Source organism: Haliotis rubra, unplaced genomic scaffold, assembly GCF_003918875.1.
Source record: "Haliotis rubra isolate DU_JTF1 unplaced genomic scaffold, ASM391887v1 Scf51, whole genome shotgun sequence".
Classification (NCBI taxonomy): domain Eukaryota; kingdom Metazoa; phylum Mollusca; class Gastropoda; order Lepetellida; family Haliotidae; genus Haliotis; species Haliotis rubra.
This window is the reverse complement of record NW_025767202.1, coordinates 300,001-323,064: the sequence shown is the minus strand read 5'-3', so window position 1 is coordinate 323,064 and position 23,064 is coordinate 300,001. Positions and strand designations below refer to the sequence as shown.

General features: G+C 41.5%; 3 protein-coding genes across 3 annotated transcripts; all 3 read right to left on the bottom strand.

Moving 5' to 3' along the window:
* Positions 1-2,642: 2,642 nt before the first annotated feature.
* Positions 2,643-6,083, bottom strand: LOC124292180 (kallikrein-15-like). The gene is made up of 4 exons (XM_046729233.1): positions 6,007-6,083; positions 3,965-4,089; positions 3,354-3,509; positions 2,643-2,806 (listed from the first exon to the last, which is right to left on the bottom strand). Exons 1-4 carry the CDS (start codon positions 6,081-6,083, stop codon positions 2,643-2,645), a joined length of 522 nt encoding a protein of 173 aa, XP_046585189.1.
* LOC124292179 lies at positions 3,984-11,578 on the bottom strand. Its single transcript, XM_046729232.1, has 5 exons — positions 11,430-11,578; positions 8,002-8,411; positions 6,659-6,922; positions 6,007-6,205; positions 3,984-4,089 (listed from the first exon to the last, which is right to left on the bottom strand). The coding sequence occupies exons 1-4, from the start codon at positions 11,576-11,578 to the stop codon at positions 6,108-6,110; spliced, it is 921 nt and encodes a 306-aa protein (XP_046585188.1). The 3' UTR covers positions 3,984-4,089; positions 6,007-6,107.
* Positions 11,579-18,724: 7,146 nt separating this feature from the next.
* Positions 18,725-22,800, bottom strand: LOC124292178 (thrombin-like enzyme acutin). The gene is made up of 7 exons (XM_046729231.1): positions 22,713-22,800; positions 22,056-22,301; positions 21,352-21,523; positions 20,585-20,709; positions 20,006-20,161; positions 19,175-19,305; positions 18,725-18,930 (listed from the first exon to the last, which is right to left on the bottom strand). Exons 1-7 carry the CDS (start codon positions 22,798-22,800, stop codon positions 18,769-18,771), a joined length of 1,080 nt encoding a protein of 359 aa, XP_046585187.1. The 3' UTR covers positions 18,725-18,768.
* Positions 22,801-23,064: the final 264 nt, after the last annotated feature.

Below are 23,064 nucleotides of genomic sequence, written 5' to 3'. Positions count from 1 at the left end.
AATCATTATATACGTGGTTAAAAAGCCATCTTGTCAAAGTTCACAATGTGTAAGGACGCGAAAGAACATGGACTTGGCGCTAAGCACTTAAACATGTCTTAAAACCTTTATGCAAATATTTCAAAGTTCTAAACCTTTCCAGTCTGGCAAAAAGAGCCATTTCCCGACCTTCTCCCCTAAATACAAACACATGGTTATTATGCAGTCGTTATAGTACCCATTGCTGCAGTCGGGCGATCTTGCCTATGATAAAAGTATGTTCTTGATCCAGGTGTTGTATTTGGCCAGGTTGGTGTAGATACCATTAGTTCCTTCCAAGTTGCACTCTCTAGGCCCAAATGATGTGATTCCGCACTGAACCCATTTCTTGCCGTAGGTGCAAAATATTGGCCCGCCCGAGTCACCCTGTTGAGATGGAAAAGAATAATATGCCAAAGCCAATTTACATGTGTGTCAGTTCTGTACTTCACACGATTGCTCATTGTTCATTATGTCTTACCCTAAGAATTAACATAACAACCATAAGATAATGGTACGAATTTAGATCACGAAGACTTTGTTGTTGATGATGATGATGTTGAAGATGGTGATGATGAAGGGGAACAGAAGGATGATGTTGAAGATGATGATGATGAGGGGAACAGAAGAAAAAGGAGGGTTCAAGATGATGATGAGGAGGAGGGTCAGGGTGATGATGATGAAGAGGAGGAGGAGGACCAAGATGATGACATAACGTTAATGATGAAGATGATGGTTATGATGGTGATGAGGAGGAAGGGGCACAGGTGGAAGAAGGGGAGGATCAAGATAAGGAGGAGGGTGGTGATGATGGTGATGAGGAGGAAGGGGCACAGGTGGTAGAAGGGGAGGATGAAGATAAGGAGGAGGGTGGTGATGATGGTGATGAGGAGGAAGGGGCACAGGTGGAAGAAGGGGAGGATCAAGATAAGGAGGAGGGGTGGTGATGATGGTGATGAGAAGGAAGGCACAGGTGAAGAAGGGGAGGATCAAGATAAGGAGGAGGGTGGTGATGATGGTGGATAAGGAGGAAGGGGCACAGGTGGTAGAAGGAGGATCAAGATAAGGAGGAGGGTGGTGATGATGGTGATGAGGAGGAAGGGGCACAGGTGGTAGAAGGGGAGGATCAAGATAAGGAGGAGGGTGGTGATGATGGTGATGAGGAGGAAGGGCACAGGTGGTAGAAAGGAGGATCAAGATAAGGAGGAGGGTGGTGATGATGGTGATGAGGAGGAAGGGGCACAGGTGGAAGAAGGGGAGGATCAAGATAAGGAGGAGGGTGGTGATGATGGTGATGAGGAGGAAGGGGCACAGGTGGAAGAAGGGGAGGATCAAGATAAGGAGGAGGGTGATGATGATGATGATGAGGATGAGGACCAAGATGATGACGAAGAGGATGATGAAGAAGGTGATGGTGATGATGGTGATGAGGAGGAAGGGGCACAGGTGGTAGGAAGGAGGATCAAGATAAGGAGGAGGGTGGTGATGATGGTGATGAGGAGGAAGGGGGCACAGGAGGAAGAAGGGGAGGATCAAGATAAGGAGGAGGGTGGGATGATGGTGATGGAGGAGGAAGGCACAGGTGGAAGAAGGGAGGATCAAGATAAGGAGGAGGGTGGTGATGATGGTGATGAGGAGGAAGGGCACAGGTGGAAGAAGGGGAGGATCAAGATAAGGAGGAGGGTGGTGATGATGGTGATGAGGAGGAAGGGGCACAGGTGGTAGAAGGGGAGGATCAAGATAAGGAGGAGGGTGGTGATGATGGTGATGAGGAGGAAGGCACAGGTGGAAAAGGGGAGGATCAAGATAAGGAGGAGGGTGGTGATGATGGTGATGAGGAGGAAGGGGCACAGGTGGAAGAAGGGGAGGATCAAGATAAGGAGGAGGGTGGTGATGATGGTGATGAGGAGGAGGAAGGGGGCACAGGTGGAAGAAGGGGAGGATCAAGATAAGGAGGAGGGTGGTGATGATGGTGATGAGGAGGAAGGGCACAGGTGGTAGAAGGGAGGATCAATGATAAGGAGGGAGAGGTGGTGGTGATGATGGTGATGAGGAGGAAGGAGGCACAGGTGTGGGAAGAGGGAGGATCAAGTGGTGGTGATGATGATGAGGAGGAGGAAGGGGCACAGGTGGAAAAGGGAGGATCAAGATAAGGAGGAGGGTGGTGATGATGGTGAGGAGGAGGAAGGGGCACAGAGTGGAAGAAAGGGAGGATCAAGATAAGGAGGAGGGTGGTGATGATGGAGATGACAAAGAGGAGGTGGGTGATGATCATTATCATGATGATGATGAGGCGGAAGGGGAACAGGTGGTTGAAGGGGAGGATCAAGATGATGATGCGGAGGGTGATGAGTGTTGATGATGAGGGATGAGGATCCAGATGATGATGATGAGGACGAGGAGGAGGATCCATATGATGAGGAGGATGGTGATGATGATGAGGAGGAGGAGGATCCAGATGATGATGATGATGAGAAGGAGGAGGAGGAGGGTGATGGTGATGATGATGAAGGAAGATCCAGATGATGTCGAGGAGGATGATGATGATGATGATGAAGGAGGAGGATGGGGAGAATGATGATGATGATGATGATGATGATGATGATGATGGGGAAGCCTGACTTCTACGTACGGCATGCAATGTATATTATACTTACGTTGCAGGTATCAGAGTTTCCAACGGCACAGATCTGAGTTTTGAGGTCACTCGGCGCGGGTCTGTTAGTTGGACACTTGGAACCGGCATATGCCCTGACAGTGGCATCGCGGGGGGCATTAGGAAAAACCACTGTATGGCAAATACAAGAGTATCAAACAATGGTTCACAACTGGAATATAGATTGTTAGTTTTATTCTTGGGCTTCCGCCTGTCCTGCAGTTATGACAAAAGCAACAAAGCACATATTCAGCGGTTCAAATAGTCAGCGTGAACAGTGTACCAGGGCGAATCCTTTATTGGCCTCTATACAGATCTGTTACCTGCTTGTTGACATGTAATTATCAAAATGCCAGAACATTATTTGGGAAATATTTTGCAGTTGCTGTTAATAAAATATTCATTTCAATGCGATTGTCACCAACTTATTTAGTTATGTGTTTTCAACACGATCAGAATACTTCAACCAGTCACCTCTGCAACGCCCCTATCACCTCTACCTGAATCTGAATTATGTAGGTTTTACTCAAATGATAGCATGATCTTTGACGTGAACAGCTGTCGTGACTACCTCCCTCTTCCCACGTGATAAATATTCCCACGGTTAAAATATTGTTCACAGCAGTGCTAAATTCGCTCACTCACTCACACACTCAACCATACATTGCAGAACTCTTACGTGTGTTATCCACTATTTCCTTGGCTCCCCATCCAGCAACGACACACTTCCGGTTGGAAATATCCTTGCACTGCTTCCACCGAGGAAGGCAAATGGGTTCAGCGTTAGGCACGCCCTGGATGGGCTCGGTCAGCGTCAGGATGGAGATGTCGTTAACTGAGGGAAACATGACGTCAATACAATGACCAATGACTCGAAATGATGAGAATCTATTGATACGATATGATATGATATGATTTGATATGATTTGATATGATATGTGTTATTTGAATGAAGAATTGTTCGATAAAAGCGTCTGGTTGAACAACGAAAACAGGATCCGAGGAATGATCTAACATGGTTATCTCGAGATAATGGAGTTCGCGTTTACGTAAATTATGTATAGCAGTTGGTTAGCTATCAAGTGTTAATATTAACGCGAACTAAATTGAAAGTTATTAAATGTTTAACATTGGAATAAGTGAAAAATACGATTACAAACTGTCCCCTGATACGTGGGGTTTCAGCAGCATCAGCATGAAGCTTTGACCCAGTTTCACAAGTTGATCGTAAATATCAACGAAACATCACTATTGGATCCAAATATGTGTACTTTGAGTCAACAAACTTACTGACTTTCGTCCGGTCGTATCTCGGATGGTCGTTAACTTTCTCCACTTGAAATACCCTTTCCCCATCTGACTTAGTGATGTCAAACTCAGCCACTCCTACAGTCAGGTCACTTGCCGCTGAACCTCTGACACAAAGACACACCATTCATAACCTGTAACATCTATACCTCCTTGTAGTGCAGACATAGGTTGAATTTTTCAATGATAACACAATAAAACCAGGTTCTCTTGTAGGTTATGACATTCCAAACCATGTATGATATGGTTTCACCCAAATAATTATAATGGCCGCAAAATACAATACGGCCGCTATTGAAGAATGGAATTCTATTATAACTCGCATTAACATGACCCAAAACTTATATTTGCACTATAGCTGATACTACTACTACCACCACCACTACTACTACTACTGCTACTGCTACTGCTACTGCTACTGCTACTAATGCTGCTGTTGCTGCTGCTAGTGCTACTGCTACTACTACTGCTACGCCGTCACCACAACCACTGCTATTATGGGGACATGATGTAGTCATGTTTAAAGTATGCGTGTTTATAGGTATGTTTGGAGGAACTATTGTAGGCATGTGTGCAGGCATGTGTGTTGAACTGTGTTTGGCATGTGAGTAGGCGTGTACATAGTCAAATGTGCAGGCATGTGTGTAGAACTGTGTTTGGCATGTGGGTAGGCGTGTACATAGTCAAATGTGCAGGTAAGTGTGTTGAACTGTGCTTGACATGTGGGTAGGCGTGTACATAGTCAAATGTGCAGGTAAGTGTGTTGAACTGTGTTTGGCATGTGAGTAGGCGTGTACATAGTCATGTGTGCAGGCATGTGTGTAGAACTGTGTTTGGCATGTGAGTAGGCGTGTACAAAGTCATGTGTGCAGGCATGTGTGTTGAACTGTGTTTGGCATGTGAGTAGGCGTGTACAAAGTCATGTGTGCAGGCATGTGTGTTGAACTGTGTTTGGCATGTGAGTAGGCGTGTACATAGTCATGTGTGCAGGCATGTGTGTTGAACTGTGTTCGGCATGTGAGTAGGCGCGTACATAGTCAAATGTGCAGGCATGTGTTAGAACTGTGTTTGGCACATGTGAGTAGGCGTGTACATAGTCATGTGTGCAGGCATGTGTGTTGAACTGTGTTTGGCATGTGAGTAGGCGTGTACATAGTCATGTGTGCAGGCATGTGTGTTGAACTGTGTTTGGCATGTGAGTAGGCGTGTACATAGTCATGTGTGCAGGCATGTGTGTTGAACTGTGTTCGGCCTGTGAGTAGGCGTGTACATAGTCATGTGTGCAGGCATGTGTGTTGAACTGTGTTCGGCATGTGTGTAGGCGTGTACATAGTTTTGTGTGCAGGCATGTGTGTTGAACTGTGTTTGGCATGTGAGTAGTTGTGTACAAAGTCATGTGTGCAGGCATGTGTGTTGAACTGTGTTTGGCATGTGAGTAGTTGTGTACAAAGTCATGTGTGCAGGCATGTGTGTTGAACTGTGTTCGGCCTGTGAGTAGGCGTGTACATAGTCATGTGTGCAGGCATGTGTGTTGAACTGTGTTCGTCATGTGTGTAGGCGTGTACATAGTCATGTGTGCAGGCATGTGTGTAGAACTGTGTTTGACATGTGAGTAGGCGTGTACATAGTCATGTGTGCAGGCATGTGTGTTTAACTGTGCTTGACATGTGAGTAGGCGTGTACATAGTCATGTGTGCAGGCATGTGTGTTTAACTGTGCTTGACATGTGAGTAGGCGTGTACATAGTAAATGTATGCAGCTATGTGTGTTGACCTGTACTGACGTATACAGTCGTGTGGTACTGTCTACTGGGGTATGTGTAGGCACAGAGGTACGTTGAGATGTTTGAGACACATGTGTGTAGGCATGTGTGAATCTATCTGGCAAGGTATGTATGTTGTCATATGTGTAGACGCGTTTAGATCTGTCAAGGCATACACAAAGGCTTGTGTGTGAGCCTATGTGTAAGTATGTGTGTTGGCATGCTTGTAGGCACGTGTGTAGGCATGTGTGTTCATGCTTACTCTGTACAATGAGCTGCCGTCAGGATGTGTGTTGGGTCGATGATACTAGCTGTACAGATGAGACCACCCCTCCTCATCAGGGAGGCCAGGAACTTATACTCTCATTTGGCCACTGTCTTCCCGTTGATGACCCGGAGCGACACCAGAGTGTTCCTCAACTGGTTGGACACGGTGGAGTCAAACTTGCTTCCACACTTACCTTGAAACCAGAGGAAACGTCTTTCACGTCTTTGTCAATATGAAGAGTTCTTACTTTGTATTGCAAAAATAAGACATTAGACATAAAGGTTGCCCCAGATTTGCATCAACACCAACTTGGAAGGGTTTCATAAACTGCCATGAAAAGGCCGCTTATTCATTGCTGATTTGTTTGTTTTTTGGGTTTGACCTCCACAGAAATGAAGTCAAAGTCTTCTGCTTTTCACACCCAGTCGCTTAATATGAAATCGTGTTTTATCGTTTAAGTTCACGGGATCTTGCTCCGTTTGTTAAAAGTATTTTATAGGAATGACTTAATGGTGATCATGTATGGACTATAGGCACAGACAAGTATTTAAATAAGAATCTTAAAAACCATATAAAAACGTATTTCAACTCATTACTCCCAGACTTCAGTTACAAATGAAGAAAACAGAAACCAGAGGTGTAAAACCTTTATAAATGGTTCCGCTTGTATTAGGTTTTGGAGTGGTGGTTGCTGTAGTGCTAGTCGATGCTTGTGTAGTTGTCGTGGTCTGAAGACCCAGTACAACAGTCTCGTCCGACCCGTCCAGCGTTATGTTAGATCCGGGACATGCCTCCAGGATGAGCCCCTGCAGATACTGAAAGCCATCGATGTTTCCAAGTGCAGTGGCTGTATTGAGGAGACCCTGGCAGTAGGCTGACTGTTCACCCTCGAAATCAAGTTGTATGATTGCTGGAACAGGTGCAAATAAACCGTCTTTAAAAGGCAAAAAACAACACAAATAATAAAACATTAGGCTTCATCAGTACAAAATGTATCTTGTTTATTGCCGTCTCTAGCAAGAAGGAATTTGGAATATCCGTTTTTGGCATCACCCTGGTATGACTATTTGACAATGTTTTAATAGTCTGAGGTTTACCCTGTATCAAGACATGTCTTGGGATTATGGAGAGTACCCATAACGTTGTCATTTACAGGAACTAAAAGTCACCAATATAACCATTTTGTTTCACGAGATGCCAATGCGATGAATTTTGTTGAAATGCATTTAAATTTATACTTTTCATTGTCAATCATAATGTTGGTATTCCTGCGATTTATGTGTGGCTGTACTCTTGGCTTCGTCAGTATCACGTTGTCTTGGCATGGACATATTCTCTCCCTATGACAAAATATGTGCATGCGCTTCAGGTGTCAACTAAGTGTGCAGATTTTACGGTTTACCCTGTGGTGATTTCGGTAAGAACAGATTCCCTGGAACTTATGCTGGTCCAAAGGGGCGCCCTAACGGATCGAGAGGTCAGACTCGGTCTTACACCGGAATGTTACTCAATGTGACGTTAATAGAAGGAACAATCGCACAAACAAGCAGAAAATAGCTTCGTATGTCGAACCAATGACGACACTAGTGTTGTTCGTTTTCGAAGTGACGTTTAGCTTTGAAGTTCCGAATAAAAGGCAAGTAACGGGATCGGGTGATCAAGCTTGCTGACTAGGTTGACACATGTCATCGTATCCCAGTTGTGTTGATCGATGCTCATGCTGTTGATCACTGAATTGTCTGGCCCAGGCTCGATTATTTACAGACCACCGCCATATAGCTGGAAAATTGCTGAGTTAATAATATCATTAATATTGCGTCGTTGAACAACCAACCAACCAATCGAATTGATCTAAGCAACACTTTAACCCAAATACGCCTGCGAGAACTAGCTACATAGCAAGCCGTCTGTGGCTCGTAGAGGCACAACACGAGGAAAGTATAGACCCAAACAGCAGAGTAGGCGTAGAGGATAGCACGTTTCTCTTACTTCTCTTGGTGTAACCTTCTAAAGCCTGCATGACATCGAAACTTTTGCCGTATGCTCTCAACGTATTGATGGCGTCCCAGAAGTCTGCAGCCTTGCCGTCCCAGACCTTCAGACCATGTCGCAGTTGTCGGAGTAACTCTGAGGCTACCTCCTCAAACGTCTTTCCGCTGTTGCTGACATTGTCGTAGTAGGCCGTGATGCTTGTGTTGAAGAACACCTTCATGACCTTGTCCAGCTCATTGACGTCGCTCCCCAACTCCGTCTCCAGCCGCCTCAAGTACACTGCGTCGATGTACTGGGACATTGTCAAGACGTCTTTCTTGCCGAGGAAGTGGTTGTAGATGGCCTCAACTGTGGGGATAGGGAGCATGGAGAGGCTCTGGAGGACTTTGGAGGCTACCCGCTCGGAGCTGGAACACAAGGAAAGTTTGACTTCTTTGATTGGCATTCTAGAAGTTGAGGGGATGAAGAAAGAGGACATTTTTCATGGATATACAACGTCTTTATTCTGTATAGGTGACGTTTCGACAAAGATTCTAAAGTCGTAGTCAACCACTTGCTTGACAACGACATTAGAATCTATGTCGGAACGTCGCTTAAAAAGAAATAATAAAGAAGTTGTATGTCCCTACAAATTGTCCTCATTCTACAAGGAGAGTTACAGTAACAATTGGTTACAAGTAACACAAGTAACATTCCCTCATGGTATCTGATGCCATTTGAGACTTTTTTATAGTAATCTTGTATATCAGCACAATTGCACCTTTCAATGTCATACGTTGGCCACATGTACTGTACCTTTAAACAAGTAAAAAAATGGTAAATAAAAAAATAAAATTAAAAAAGTGTGGTTTTAAAAAAACAAAACAAAACAAACAAGACAACAATTCCCTCAATTTTAACATACTGCCTCCTGCATCCTTTCTGGTGTGAATTTCTATGTATGTATGGTAATAGAAGCAACAAAACCCTCTCCACATTCAAAAGAATTCTCTGCTAAAAGTAGAGTCGATTGTACAACTGTGACTATATGATGAGTATATATTTGTTTCAGCTGTGTTGTATCGTAAAACAAAATTGCATAATGCGCTTCGTTAGTCAGGACCCTTGTCAGTGTGGACGACTTCAGTGAAAACGATTCCGTTTGGATTGTCAGGATCGTTAGCTGTGTTCAGTTAGAAATTGTTATGAAAGGTGCGGTTAGTTTGTCGAACAAAGGTTATTTTGAGTAGACATAATTGTTCCTAAGAGATACTTAGAGAAATGACAACAGTTCAAGAAAGCGATCACGGATGAGATTCGCACAGCAGTTGCAGATGGTGATTATGAAACATTTTAGTTAAAAATAAAAGCACTACTGCAGAACCGTAATGTATGGAATCCTATAAGGGACATTGTCGTGTTGTCGACAAACAAGCAAAAAGTGTCAAAACTAACCAAAGCGCGCGCGATATTGCAACAACGTCCCTTCTGGGATTCCATAGAATTAATGAGTAGATGCATTTCTGGGCAGAGAAGTGGTGTATATATTTTAAGGATGCTGCGAGGGATGCAGCAGCGAGGGATGTGTGTGTGTGTGTGTGTGTGTGTGTGTGTGTGTGTGTGTGTGTGTGTGTGTGTGTGTGTGTGTGTGTGTGTGTGTGTGTGTGTGTGTGTGTGTGTGTGTGTAAAACTGTCCGTGATCATATCACACATCATCATAATGGAGAATGTCTTTCGTGAGGCAGTACTGATGATTTATCATAAAGTATTTATCAGAAAGGAGAATTCAAGTCACTCAAATTTAGCATATCCCCGGGTATATCATGAAATACATCCTGAAATGTTTTAAACATGCTAACTCAATTGTATCCTCTATTATTATCATTGCAATATTGGTTAGTGGTGTTTTCTCCGATAACTAGCATGTTGGTATGATTACTCCATAGTGTGTAAAGGAGATGGTTAAGACTTTAGTAATTACCGTGGTATTTCCTTGTTAACTTATTAGGTAGTATATTCACGTCTATTCTTGGATCAAATTCCGATTTGTACATTGTACAAGTTCAACATGAATGTTAAGCAGAGTTTAGAAATGACTATTCATCAAGTGATAACGTAATGTCTTCAATCAAGATTTTAATGAGCTTTCAGAGATTTTGGCACTTGACTGTTTGTTTGTACTTGTTATGAAAGATGTGCATGGGAAAAGGTGTTAGAAGGGGAGTTCGCCAAGGGTGTGTGATAAGCCTTCTATTATTTATCTGCATGAGCAATTAGTCTAAATGAAGAGATGTGGACTGAGAGGAGTTTGTGTTTAGATATTTACTAAACGATAGCAAATTGCTCTTATTTGCAGATGATGTAACATCGGTGTATGACACTGTCCTACCCTTAAAAATGATACTGGTATAAACGGTGCCTCGAAGTTAATCTAAAGAAGGTTTTAGAAACTGGTGATATCTAAAACACAGGAATATTTAAGCATGATGGTAAACAAGTGGATTGATGCAAGTATTATCCTACTATAAATATCTAGGAATTGTCTCCACATCTGGAGTAATTTGGTCAAAACATTATCACTACAAACTAGAAATGATCCTCTTCCTATTCTTACCTCAAAGAAGGAGTATCTAGATATTTCTCGGAATGTAGTTTGGACAGTATTTGGCAGCAAAATAGTGTAATGATTATTGTTATTTGGAATGAAAATGAGGGATTACTCTTATCGTGCAAATATTGAAAAGATACAGAGTGTTTTCTTTACACGGTATTTATATGTTGATTAAAAAGGTATTGACCAATGATTTACTTGGTAAAGTGTATAGAACCTACTTATGTGTTAATTATTGTATAACGTGTTGGTACAGACTGATCTATCTGGATGACAGTAATAGATTATCCCAATTTAAGTTATGATAAATTGTTATTGTGAAATTAAAGGGATTTCCGGGGATTTGGTTTGTACATTGGCTGAGCAGATGAACCGTTCATTTTTCAACAAACTTCAAAAAGTGACGTTTACAAAGTATATACATCACCTTTTCACGTTTACGCGACTTTTGACCTGAACCACGTTTCGTGGGCAATCCCTATTTGGAACAATTCTCTGCTCATCATGATCGAGAGGTATGGCAATGAACGAACCCTTTCGCACAAATGTTCATTACACCAACTAGCTATCCGCCTCCTAACTATACACTAGAGCAAAACTATAGACAAGAATATTTGCAACAACAATTTACATGAAAACAGCTTTGGACACTATCAACAACTGTCTACACGATCAACAACAACTGTCTACAGAAACAACACCAAATAAAAGGAGCCACAACTATCTACACGAGAACCAACTGTAAACAAGAGCAACAACTGAAAACGAGAGGTCGAGTTATCTACAAACTATCTAGAACCGTAACAACTCTGTGTAAGAGAAAGTTGTAACTCACGCGCATGATTCATCTGTTCCACAGGATTGTACAGTCGTTTCTGCTCTGTCAATATACTGCTGTACATCGTCAAATGCTTGCAAGTCATCAAACGTTGCTAGTGCAGTGGCAGCGAGTGTTGTCAGTATAACTATGCACATGCGCGCCATGGTTGCAAAGTGCAGCAACGGCATGCCATCCGGAGATTTAAACGTAGATGCATCAAATAATGAGCATTTTTTCAGTTAAAATCCAACTATTGGCACGCATATGCAGCTGTGTGCATATTTGGATAGAAGCTCAAGATTGTTAAATATGTTTACTTGTAAATCGTGAATGTATACGTTTTAAGTTTTTGTTTCTTCTATTGTTGGTTTACAATGAAACACATGTCTTCGATACAATGCTTTGGCATTTTACAGATTGTCATTATTTACTTATGATAACGATCCGTCGTGAGTGAGAGTGTTCAGTTCGGTGATGTCACGGAGTGTTAGCTTAATGTGGGAGAAGATCCCAAAGTAATCAATATTTTAGCACTAACACGGTTACGGTGCTAACAAACGAGGATCACTATATGGAATCATTTAGATTTGAATCCACGATCATCGGATCATGGCACACCCAAGGAACGCAACTCTTCACAGCGACATGATGACGTTTAAGTGGACTTGACTACCCGACAACGCTATTATGTGTTTGGTAACATGTAAATTACGTCAAGTTAATTATCTTGGATGTGTCATGGATGACGTGTGATTACAGTGGATTATTAATTTCAGATCTCAAATCCCTAGACATCGAATAAATTTGTCTGTGGATTCTACGAGACATAAATACGCGGTTTGTCCAGATAAAATAGTGCAACCTGCACATCATTTAAACACTCGCCTTGAACCTGATGAATCTTAATAATTCTTGAAAGTCGTCTAGACATAATACCAAGACGCAAACTACACCCACAACCAAAGACAGCAGCAATCAAACAAGATGAAAACTATATATAACTAAAAACGTTTCGTGTCTTCGTTCCATCAACTTGTAAATACGTCTCAGTACAACACGCCTAAGTACAAGAAAGTCTCAATCTGGCTCTATTGCGCCCGCGATCGAGGATGACCCGGTCATGACAGGCGTATGGTGGCTGATTAGGGTCATCGCTTTCTCGCCTTAAAATTCGGAGGCGAGAAAGCGAGAAAGCGATATCACGAGACGAGAAGGCGATAGCACGAGACGAGAAAGCGATAACGCGAGACGCGAAAGCGATAGCACGAGACGCGAAAGCGATAACGCGAGACGAGAAAGCGAAAGCACGAGCCGAGAAAGCGATATCATTGCGCGAGAAAGCGATAGAGCGAGAAAGCGAGAAAGCGATATTACCCACAATTCAGTGCTGTCTGCGCAAGAAAGCGATGGCCCTAATCAGCCACCATACAGGCGCTATGCAGAGATTATGCCTGGGTTATGTTTCATTATTTGTCAGCGTTATATATGTATGCCCATTTCCGTAGGTTTTAACAAACTGAGAAACGCCTAAGACATAAACTGAAACACCGTTCACGGTGGCGTTAAACCAAACTCACTTACACTAGTATACGGTCGGGGCGGTGGGGTAGCCTAGTGGTTAAAGCACTGGCTCGTCACGCCGAAGACCCGAGTTCGAATCACCACATGGGTACAATGTGTGAAGCCCATGATGTTGCTGAAATATTGCTAAAAAGCGGCGTAAAACCAAACTCAGTCAGTCAGTCAGTATACGGTCGCCCAACTTCCATTTTGTGTCCAACCAGCAGCCAAGTTCCCCTAGCGACCTCTCTGATTGTTGAAGGAGGTAGCCAGTAACAGTATAACGCGACAAAACTATCACCCAACCGCCTATAAAACAATCGGTGATGACCCCACGAAAATATTATGAATGCTACTGACGTATTGTTTAATATGTGCCCCTCGTAAATTACAGTTGTCCATTACCAGATTCATTTTACCAGCCTTGTCTTTCTGTTGACTTTCTTAGCATCTTTCTTACAAGGACGAATCAGTCATCCGATCCGTCAATTATCTAACTTAGTTGCTAAAGAATGCGGTTATTAATAAATGTTTCTTGATTTTTGTCACCATTCCCGTCGTGGAAGGTTTCACCAACGTTACACTTATAAAGTCTTGGAGATGGATCACCTTGACCTCCCGTTGACCCTCCGATGAAAGGATAAAATTACAAAGAGTGAACCTCAACTCAATCTCTCTCAAATGTTCACCTGGGCATAATTGGCGGTGTAATACTCACATGCATTCCTGCACTGGTCCACAGCCTTCAAGGACGTGTGCCGCCATGTTCATGTAACATCCCATTGCCTTAAAAGCGTCATAATCGTAACTACATCTGACAGAAACCAAAGTATGTGATATTACTATGACCAGCGACAATACATATACCCTCGCCATGTTGAACGCTGATACGAAAGTGAAGGTAAATGCGAATATAAGTCAGTAATCTTACAGAATGTAGAATGTTTCTGACGGAAACCACGCCACTCCTTAGCGATGTCGTAAGATCTACATATAACGTAGCCAGAGATTATCAACGGTTGCTGTACTGGTTGTATACAAAACATGATTGTCCTTCACACACGATCGTAATGGTCCCATTAAAGCTAAAGCATTATGTTCTTACATCTTGTCACAGTGTATTGTCTTCCAAACACAAACAAAGCGTCTAGCGAGAGAGATTGTACTGGGTGCCAGCATGGTTTAACGTTTATGCTTGGTGTTGATGCCAACAGGATTACAACTGCTTTTGCAAAACAACGAGTGACTTGATACGAAACATTGAATACTATTAATCCTGAGTGAAAGGATAAGCTCTATGCTGTTTTGAATAGTGATTAGCTCTATGTTGTATTGAATAGTGATTAGCTCTATGCTGTAGCCATACTCTATAGGATAAATATCGCAGAATAATACACTGGATAATGTAAGCTTTCTGCTGTATTGAATAGTGATTAGCTCTATGCTGTATCCATACTCTATAGGATAAATATCGCAGAATAATACACTGGATAATGTAAGCTTTCTGCTGTATTGAATAGTGATTAGCTCTATGCTGTATCCATACTCTATAGGATAAATATCGCAGAATAATACATTGGATAATGTAAGCTTTCTGCTGTATTGAATAGTGATTAGCTCTATGCTGTATCCATACTCTACATGATAAATATCAATACATTGATAATGTAAGTTTTCTGCTGTATTGAATAGTGATTAGCCTCTATGCTGTGTAGCCATACTCTACATGATAAATATCAATACACTGGATAATGTAAGCTTCTGCTGTATTGAATAGTGATTAGCTCTATGCTGTATTGAATATCTATGCTGTAGCCATACTCTACATGATAAATATCAATACACTGGATAATGTAAGCTTTCTGCTGTATTGAATAGTGATTAGCTCTATGCTGTATTGAATAGTGATTAGCTCTATGCTGTAGCCATACTCTACATGATAAATATCAATACACATTGCTGATAATAGTAAGCTTTCTGCTGTATTGAATAGTGATTAGCTCTATGCTGTAGCCATACTCTACATGATAAATATTGCAGAATAATATACACTGGATAATGTAAGCTTATAAGCTTTCTGCTGTAGCACTACTCTGCGATAAACGTTAAAAGAGAATACAATATTTTTTCTTTGTTATAGCCTCCCTCTTTACGATAACTGATGATGATGATGTAAAGAGAAATGATGTTGTAAAGAGATATGATGTTGTAAAAAGAGAGATGATGTTGTAAAGAGAAATGATGTTGTTAAGAGATATGATGTTGAAAAGAGAGATGATGTTGTAAATGAAGCTGCTATCAAAGAAGGTATTTTTTGTCTTTTCGGTAGCGTCGCTATACAAGTTCAGTAATCTTGACCGCGACGTATGACCCAATTTCGCTAAATGTTGCCCGTTTTTGACTGGTTATTTGTAGTTCGCCATCAGCTTATTGTATTTCCTGAAAAAGAAACATCCCTTTGATCTCCTCCGTTGTGTTGTTGGTTGTACTGCATTCAATTGTTGTGGTCAGTTTTATGAATGTATAGCTCTATAGCCGATAAAAATACCATCCGTGCTGAACACAAGTTGATTTAATTATGCGATCCTCACATCCTATCCTCAGCATTCATATGTTATTATGCAACAAAATATGCAAAGAAACTCATTTTAAAAAGTTTTTATGATTTGAGTACGGATATCTGTAATACTATCGTGTCATTAGCAAACACATTAGAACCAGTGTAAAACACAGAGTCAGCCTAATCAGTGGACGGTACTAGATTCACATTGCATGCATGCCCCAACTTGTATAACCAGGTTCATTTCGCTGTTAGAATTGGTATTCAGTAACCCATGGCTTGTCGTAGTAACTGACTAATTCGATCAGGAGGTCATGCTCACTGACTTGGATTGACACATGTCATAGTATCCCAAATGCGTAGATCGATGTCATGATGTCAATATCACTGGGATTGTCTGATCCAGACTCGATGTTCATGCATTCACTTTCAATGGGGAACTTCGCTGGAACAAATTTACCCAAACAGACCTTTAAATACGAAAAGATCATACGATGGAATAAATGTGTCTCCACGTGATAACCTGGGGTAGTGGGTACACACACATATCTACAAGGGACAGACTGTCTGTTGCTCCGCTATATCATTTCGGAGATGTGGAGAGACAAATAGAAAACTATGGACCCTGCTTAGAAACCGCAACAGTTGATCTATTTATTGTAACGTCACAATACCTCTATATTGCACCAGGGGCGGTGGGGTAGCCGAGTGGTTAAAGCTCGTCACGCCGGGGTTCGATTCCCCACATGGGTACAATGTGTGAAGCACATTTCTGGTGTTCCCCGCCGTGATATAGCTGGAATATTGCTAAAAGTGGTGTAAAACCATACTCACTCACTCACTCTATATAACACCAAGTAGTTTAATGGATACTCAGGAAGGGTAAATGTTGAAATGAACTGCAACGTTTCATCTTTCCCCTCGATCTCAACCAGTAGAGTGAGTGAGTGAGTTGGGTTTTACGTCGCTTTTAGCAATATTCCAGCAATATCACGGCTGGGGACACCAGAAATGGGCTTCACACATTGTACCCATGTTGGGATTCGAACCCGGGTCGTCAGCGTGACGAGCCAACGCTTTAACCATTAGGCTACCCCACCGCCCCCCTCAATCAGTTAAAGAAACACTGAACATCTTGAAGGACCTTCATCTGGTGTGGATTTCCCCCATGATTGAAATTTATCAGACTTTGTATTTCTTAATTTACATTTGCAAATGTATTGTAGCTGTTGATTCTACTTCAAACTAATAGCAGGTCAAGCCATGACATAGAATGTACTTGGGTTTCTGAGGTTTTAAACAATTCCATCTATCGTCGATTGATGTGATGTATGACTGTCTCACATGCCAAACACAAACATCTGTTTCATGCTTGAATGACACCAAATCGAAATTTCGCTGTGGAATATTAGGACATTATTTGTTTTAAGAATCCTAAATATAACTGCACACCCCAAAACTGAAATAGTTCATAGTTCCAAATCTTGCACAATGTATCCCATTATCCTGATTGTTTCATCTTTGAAAATGGGGGCGTGCTTTGAAAAGATTCCAGGCAAAAAAGAGTATACATGCTTCTTTTACGGTTGCTACAACAACACAAATATGACATTATGTTTGGATCGTGTTCCGTCTGGCACGGGTACCATACTTGTATTTGGGACATGGTTTAGACGACTGTTTCAGCCAAAAACGTTTTGATAACATTTGTTGTCTTTCTTTGCCCGTCAGTATATGTTGTCTTTTGTGTCGTTCAAGCCTCATTGTCTTTGTGCAGGTGGTATTACAAAACGATGGATGTCCCGAACGTTAGTATTCACGTCGCTTAGTCACATGTTGTGAGTCAGTATGTGAGCACAGTTAAACGCTCTGTCAACAGTAAAACAGGTTAAAGATTCAGTTTCCACAGTGGAATGACGCAACGTGTGTGAATGAGTGAGTGAGTAGGTTTACAGCGCTTTCAGCAGTATTCCATCAACGTCTGGAAGTTCTACTTTCGTAGGCTACCTTTTAATTAAATACTAATTTTTGTAGATCAATGTTGTGGAACGACAGTACGTAGTATGGAACGCTGTGTCTGCAGACAGTCTGAGTTGGTGTGTCTATAGTTATGACGTCATATCATGTAACACTTTATTTCGTCCCAAGGCCACACCCTCTCTTCCACACCAGTGTGGACATGTGTGTAAATGTCGTTCGACTTTTGTACAAATGTATAAACAGTCGCCCGTTGTGTAATTTAACAGAAGATATATTACGAACTGCTATATACCTCTGATATCTAAAGATATAGAATTCCCAAAGCAGCTCATATTCTATGATTAAAGATATACATTATTAACTGCCTTTGTCCGCTAAGTAAATATGTATGCAAGATTGTCTTTAAACTGAGCCCATGACAAAGACATTCTTCCAGTAACATTACGAAATCTCAAACAATATGTTCACACGTGACCAGATTATCTTCCTCAGCATGTCCATATTTGGATATGTGAATAAACAATAAAGATAACAATCTACCAAATATAAATCAAAACGAAACAACCTCCAACCCTCTAAAACCCCGAAAAGAACAAACCAAAACCAAACTCAGAAGAACCGTCAACAAGCCGGCATGACGAACATGACAAGAGGGATGTTTTTAAATAGCCAAGGTATCTGCCTCAGTTTGTTCATCAATGGATCTATGCCAAGATAGTGACAAGATAAATATCAATCAAATCAAACCCCAAACCAAACAACATCTCCCCGGTCAAAATAAAACAGAAACCAAACAAAGCCAAACAAACAATAAAAAAGGACTGTCAACAAGCTTGTCTGACAAGAGGGATAACTTCTACTTTCCGAAAGTAAATAATAAAACTTTCCTGTTTTGTGAGTAATATTCCAGCAGCAGAGTAGCTTGAATGTGTTTGTGACGTGTGCCACAGGTGCGGCCAGACACCGTCAATATTCCGCGAACACCTGGTATCCTAACATTTCAGTGATTCACAAATACATACTTATTCGTAATCGGAGATGTATTGCAAGAGATATGTGTGTGTTTATGCGTCCACAAAGCAACGTGGATTTTCCTAACGTATCCGCTGGTTCTTACGTTATAATTCCATAAACGAAAATAAAATAAAACAATGGACAAAATAATGCAGTCATTGGACCAGAAATCGTTGAATAAAGCAGAACAATGTACAACGGCTCTATCTTTATTGAATGACGCTACAGTTGCCCGAGTCTTCATTTTGCAAGAGCTGACTTAATCCACGCGTCGTAGGCAGGTACTTTTGTGTAGATGCCTTGTGTGTCCTTGGCATTGCATTCCTCCGCCCCGTATGATGTCACGCCGCACTGGACCCATCTACCGCCGTACTGGCAGACCAGCGGACCGCCGGAATCACCCTGATGATAATAATGACCATATTTATCACCAGTCAGAATATTTATTGTAAAATAAAATAATGTCATATTTGTTTTATATTTGTAAGAACATTTTATCAATGAGCACCCAGCATAAAATTATCATGAAAATAGGGATAGAGCCAGCGACACTGGTCTCAGTACTTGTAACGATTGTCCAATTACATTTAATTTATGACTGTCATCATCATCATCATCATCATCATCATCATCATCATCATCTCACCTCACAAGTGTCGGATTCCCCAGCAGCACAGATCTGTGTATTTTGGTCACTGGGTGCTGAATTTCTGTGGGGGCACGATTTCCCATCGTAAGTCACGACAGTTGCATCGTAGGGGAAGTTTGGATAGGAACCTGGTAGAAAGTCAGGAACATACGTGCATATTATTCTTTTCATTGAGATTTGTGTTGCATTCACGCTATTTATTTGTACTTAAAGAACGTTACTTGAACACTCTGCATGACGTTAACAATGACCTATATCTTCATCATGACGTTAACACTAGCCTGGGACTGAGTAAAGCATAAATACTAGCCTGTGACGTCATCACAACGTCATTACTAGCCAATCACCTCATCACAACATGTTCACTAGTCTGTGACCTCATCATAACGTCAACAGTGGCCTTTGACATCAGCATGACGTATCAGTATAACTATTTGGCACATATATTATCTTTTACATAAGGAAGAAGGAAAACGCATTATTACTTGCTAAAAGATCTACGATATAATTGTTGTCTTCTTGAAACAACCTATGATATGAGTTCTTTTGTCGACCTGTCAACGAATTGCATGACGTCACAATGTTTTCAATGATGCTGCTTTTTGTGACGTCACAGTTTACTCTATTATCACATCAAGTCGAATCACTCTAATATTTCATCGAACTAACAATCTGTACTGTTAAACTTGAAATCACATTTTCGATTCATGTGCAACTGATAAATGTTGGCTGATTGGGACATATTGTAATTCGGATTCCTCGCGAGGTAACAAATCATAGGTATAACAACATAACGTCATAACGTCATGTCACATGACAGCTACATACTGAACCCGCCCTGCTGTGAGGTGGCTCCCCACCCTGCCACAACACACTGCATTCCGTTCAGGTTCTCGCACTGGCCGTCGACTGGGAGACACACCGGCTCGGCGTTCTTGATACCGGTGATGGGCTCCGCCAGTGTCAGGACACTGATGTCGTTCACTGAAGGAAGAACCAGTTTACAAACTATCAACAACTTGACGTAGGTTTCAAAACTCAAACTTTATAAACGAATGATGTTTAAACCGCAACCTAAAACCAGTGGTTGATAGTATGCGCAACGTTCCACACTATCGGGTTACAGTGACCTACAGACATGTCACACTTGAGATACTCTGAGGTCAGAAGCATTATAAAACAGTGCTCAGATTTAAGGACAGGGGAAATAAACTAGTCTTCCCCGCTGTATGTAATAAACATATATCACCTTCTGAACACCTTTAGTTCACAGGCCGAGATACAAACCACATACGACTCACAGGTTTATTCATCACAGATACCGAAAATACCGACTGTGCTGAGATGTTCACTTACTGTGCTGTCGCCGTGTCGAACCTACCGACTATGTGATTGTGTTGAACATACCTATGTTGGCATGGTTGTACCCACTGTGCTGGGTTAACGTCTTCACCTTGATGATCTTTTCGCCGTCATTCTTGGTAATATCATGTTCGGCTATGCCAACCGAAAGTTGTTCTGCCGTCGAGCGTCTGAAAATGCATACTTACAGATGTACATTTGGTAAAGTGATAATATTACAATCGTGTTTCTGTATCGTAAAATATTATTATTTTTATTGCAAATATTTATTTTCAAATACCCCAAAAAATCGTTGCGTTTGTTCTGGAATTGAATTTATTTGGACAGTGACACCAGCTTTATCGTCTTGTTTTCTGTGTTGTGTGTGCTCGAAAACGTAAACAAATTAGAAAATCTGTCCGAATCTGTTTCCAAAATCGGAAATGAGTAATTTTAGAGATCTAACTCTATCGACAATTTACATGGTTGACTAGTCAGGAACTGGTCAACGTTATTTCAGTGGGACAGGGGGGACTACTCTGGGTCAGTTAGAACCGTAGCGCCACCTTAAGGGCGCAAGTCGACAGTATCAATTCATATAAGATTTAAGTAATAACACCTGACTTCTTTCCTCGCGCCCCCCACATAACTGAAAACTATAAGAACACTTACAGGTAGAAACATTCAAGAAGTTCTTAACCAACCTAACAAAACAGAGAAAATGGGAGAATTTTCTGTTTATTGTTTAATGAGATTAAAAATGACTTTGTAAAGTATCAAATCCGCTACCTTCAGTATGAAGTACCATTACATGTGAACCACTCTCGACGTACCTAGTGCAGTGAGCTGCTGTCATGACGTGGGTTGGGTCTATGATTGTGGCGGTACACACAACCTGGTCGTTTTTAAGAAGTGTTACCAGGAACTTATATTCTCCCACAGCCACTCTCTGTCCGTTGATGACTCTCAGAGATGACGCTGCTTCGGTGATAGTACCACATGTTCCTGAAAGTGCAGAGCGCGGTACATCCAAGTGCACGGATAGAAAACTTGACAACGATAAAGCAAGAAATAAAATAAAAATATCAATTGTAGAATCTCTTCGATACATTGATATGACAAATCATATGCCGAGTAACAAATGAAAATATACCATTCAGCTATTTTTATCATGTTTCATTTTCAAATGAAAATATTTTAATTTACTCGCACTACATAAACAATATTTAAAAATGAAAAGTACTGGCACTTTAAGAACTTCTACATTGTTATATTTTAAAAACTTAAAGTTCTAAAACTTCCATACACAACTGTTGATCTTATCTTTGCAAGTCATAAACATGTCCTGTTTTACTTGAAGCACCCACGACAAAGTTTGCACTAAGCCGTAACGGCGCACAATACAACACATGGCACAGATCACTGTTGACTCACTGACAGGAAATGTATCTACCTCCTTGACTGTCAATTAAAAGAACATATTAAATTTAATCAGGGTCAACGATTTGACGCCAAGCTCAAATCGCATTCTGCTTACGCGTCGAAGGATTAGCTGTTGTAGTTGTTGCTGTCGCTGTCCTTGAAGTTGTCGTTGACTTTGTCGTTGTCGTTTGCGTTGCTTCCTGCGTTGTGAATTCATCGGGCAAGAAGACAACGTTTGAACATGCCTGGTTGATGAGCATCTCTAGAAGTGGGGTTTGGTTGATGTCGGACACAGTGTCCGCCATGTCTAACAGACTCTGGCAGTACGAGGAGGGAGAACTGTTACCCAGCTGTACTGCCGCTGAAACACCAACTGAATGGTAAAGAATACAGAAGGCACACTCGAGCGATCTCGCAAGTTGAGCTTAATATTAGCTTAATATTAGACATTAAACATAGATGATACTAATAAGGCATTCAAGAACACTATAGCTGATGACATTTTTGTGAAATATTTCTGCGAAATCAAGGTAGTGGCAAAGATACAGGCCTCACAAATTCACACATGTGTGGATTCGATCCGAACATCTGGGGTCCGAACCCTACCATTAGGCTACCCAACCAACCAGCTTTGGTTATAAGAAGATAGCTTAAAATGAGTTGCTAGTATTCACGGATGGTGACTGAAGTCATGCAAGATTGATCAAAGGCCATGCGAAACTTATATATCTCACAATTATCAGCTGAGAAACGTTACCCGATGTAAACTCACCTCGTTTGGACCTTGATTGTAAACTCGAACAAGCTGCATCGTGAGCCAGTGCTGCTAGCGCCAGGAGGACGAGACCAAGACGAGTCATCTTCATTCTGTGGGTGAATGTTGAACACTACGGTGGAACCAGAATATATATATCATAACTGTGTGTCATTCGTAAACAATAAGTATCGTTTTGGTTACTGAACAAATATCGTTAGTCATACCATCTGCATTTGTCAACACCTACGAGATAAATAGTCTGTTGACACAATGCATATTCTTCAAAGTATGAACAATCTAAAAATAATTGCTTTCTCTGCCTGTATCCAAGGAACAGAAAGTTGACGAACACGCCATTGTTTTTCCA

What these genes read in the sequence shown, in the direction of transcription:
- LOC124292180 (XM_046729233.1), bottom strand. Translation starts at nt 6,083, where the DNA reads ATGAGGAGGGGTGGTCTCATCTGTACAGCTAGTATCATCGACCCAACA. An exon ending in ACGGCAGCTCATTGTACAGA is followed by an intron (nt 4,090 to 6,006) that starts GTAAGCATGAAC and finishes TCTTTGTGTCAG; the next exon opens with AGGTTCAGCGGCAAGTGACC. An exon ending in GGAAATAGTGGATAACACAC is followed by an intron (nt 2,807 to 3,353) that starts GTAAGAGTTCTG and finishes TTTGCCATACAG; the next exon opens with TGGTTTTTCCTAATGCCCCC.
- LOC124292178 (XM_046729231.1), bottom strand. Translation starts at nt 22,800, where the DNA reads ATGACTCGTCTTGGTCTCGTCCTCCTGGCGCTAGCAGCACTGGCTCAC. An exon ending in ACAATCAAGGTCCAAACGAG is followed by an intron (nt 22,302 to 22,712) that starts GTGAGTTTACAT and finishes TTGGTGTTTCAG; the next exon opens with CGGCAGTACAGCTGGGTAAC. An exon ending in GTACAACCATGCCAACATAG is followed by an intron (nt 20,162 to 20,584) that starts GTATGTTCAACA and finishes TTCTTCCTTCAG; the next exon opens with TGAACGACATCAGTGTCCTG.
- LOC124292179 (XM_046729232.1), bottom strand. Translation starts at nt 11,578, where the DNA reads ATGGCGCGCATGTGCATAGTTATACTGACAACACTCGCTGCCACTGCA. An exon ending in AGAAGGTTACACCAAGAGAA is followed by an intron (nt 6,923 to 8,001) that starts GTAAGAGAAACG and finishes CACCTGTTCCAG; the next exon opens with CAATCATACAACTTGATTTC. An exon ending in AAGCGGAACCATTTATAAAG is followed by an intron (nt 6,206 to 6,658) that starts GTTTTACACCTC and finishes TCTGGTTTCAAG; the next exon opens with GTAAGTGTGGAAGCAAGTTT.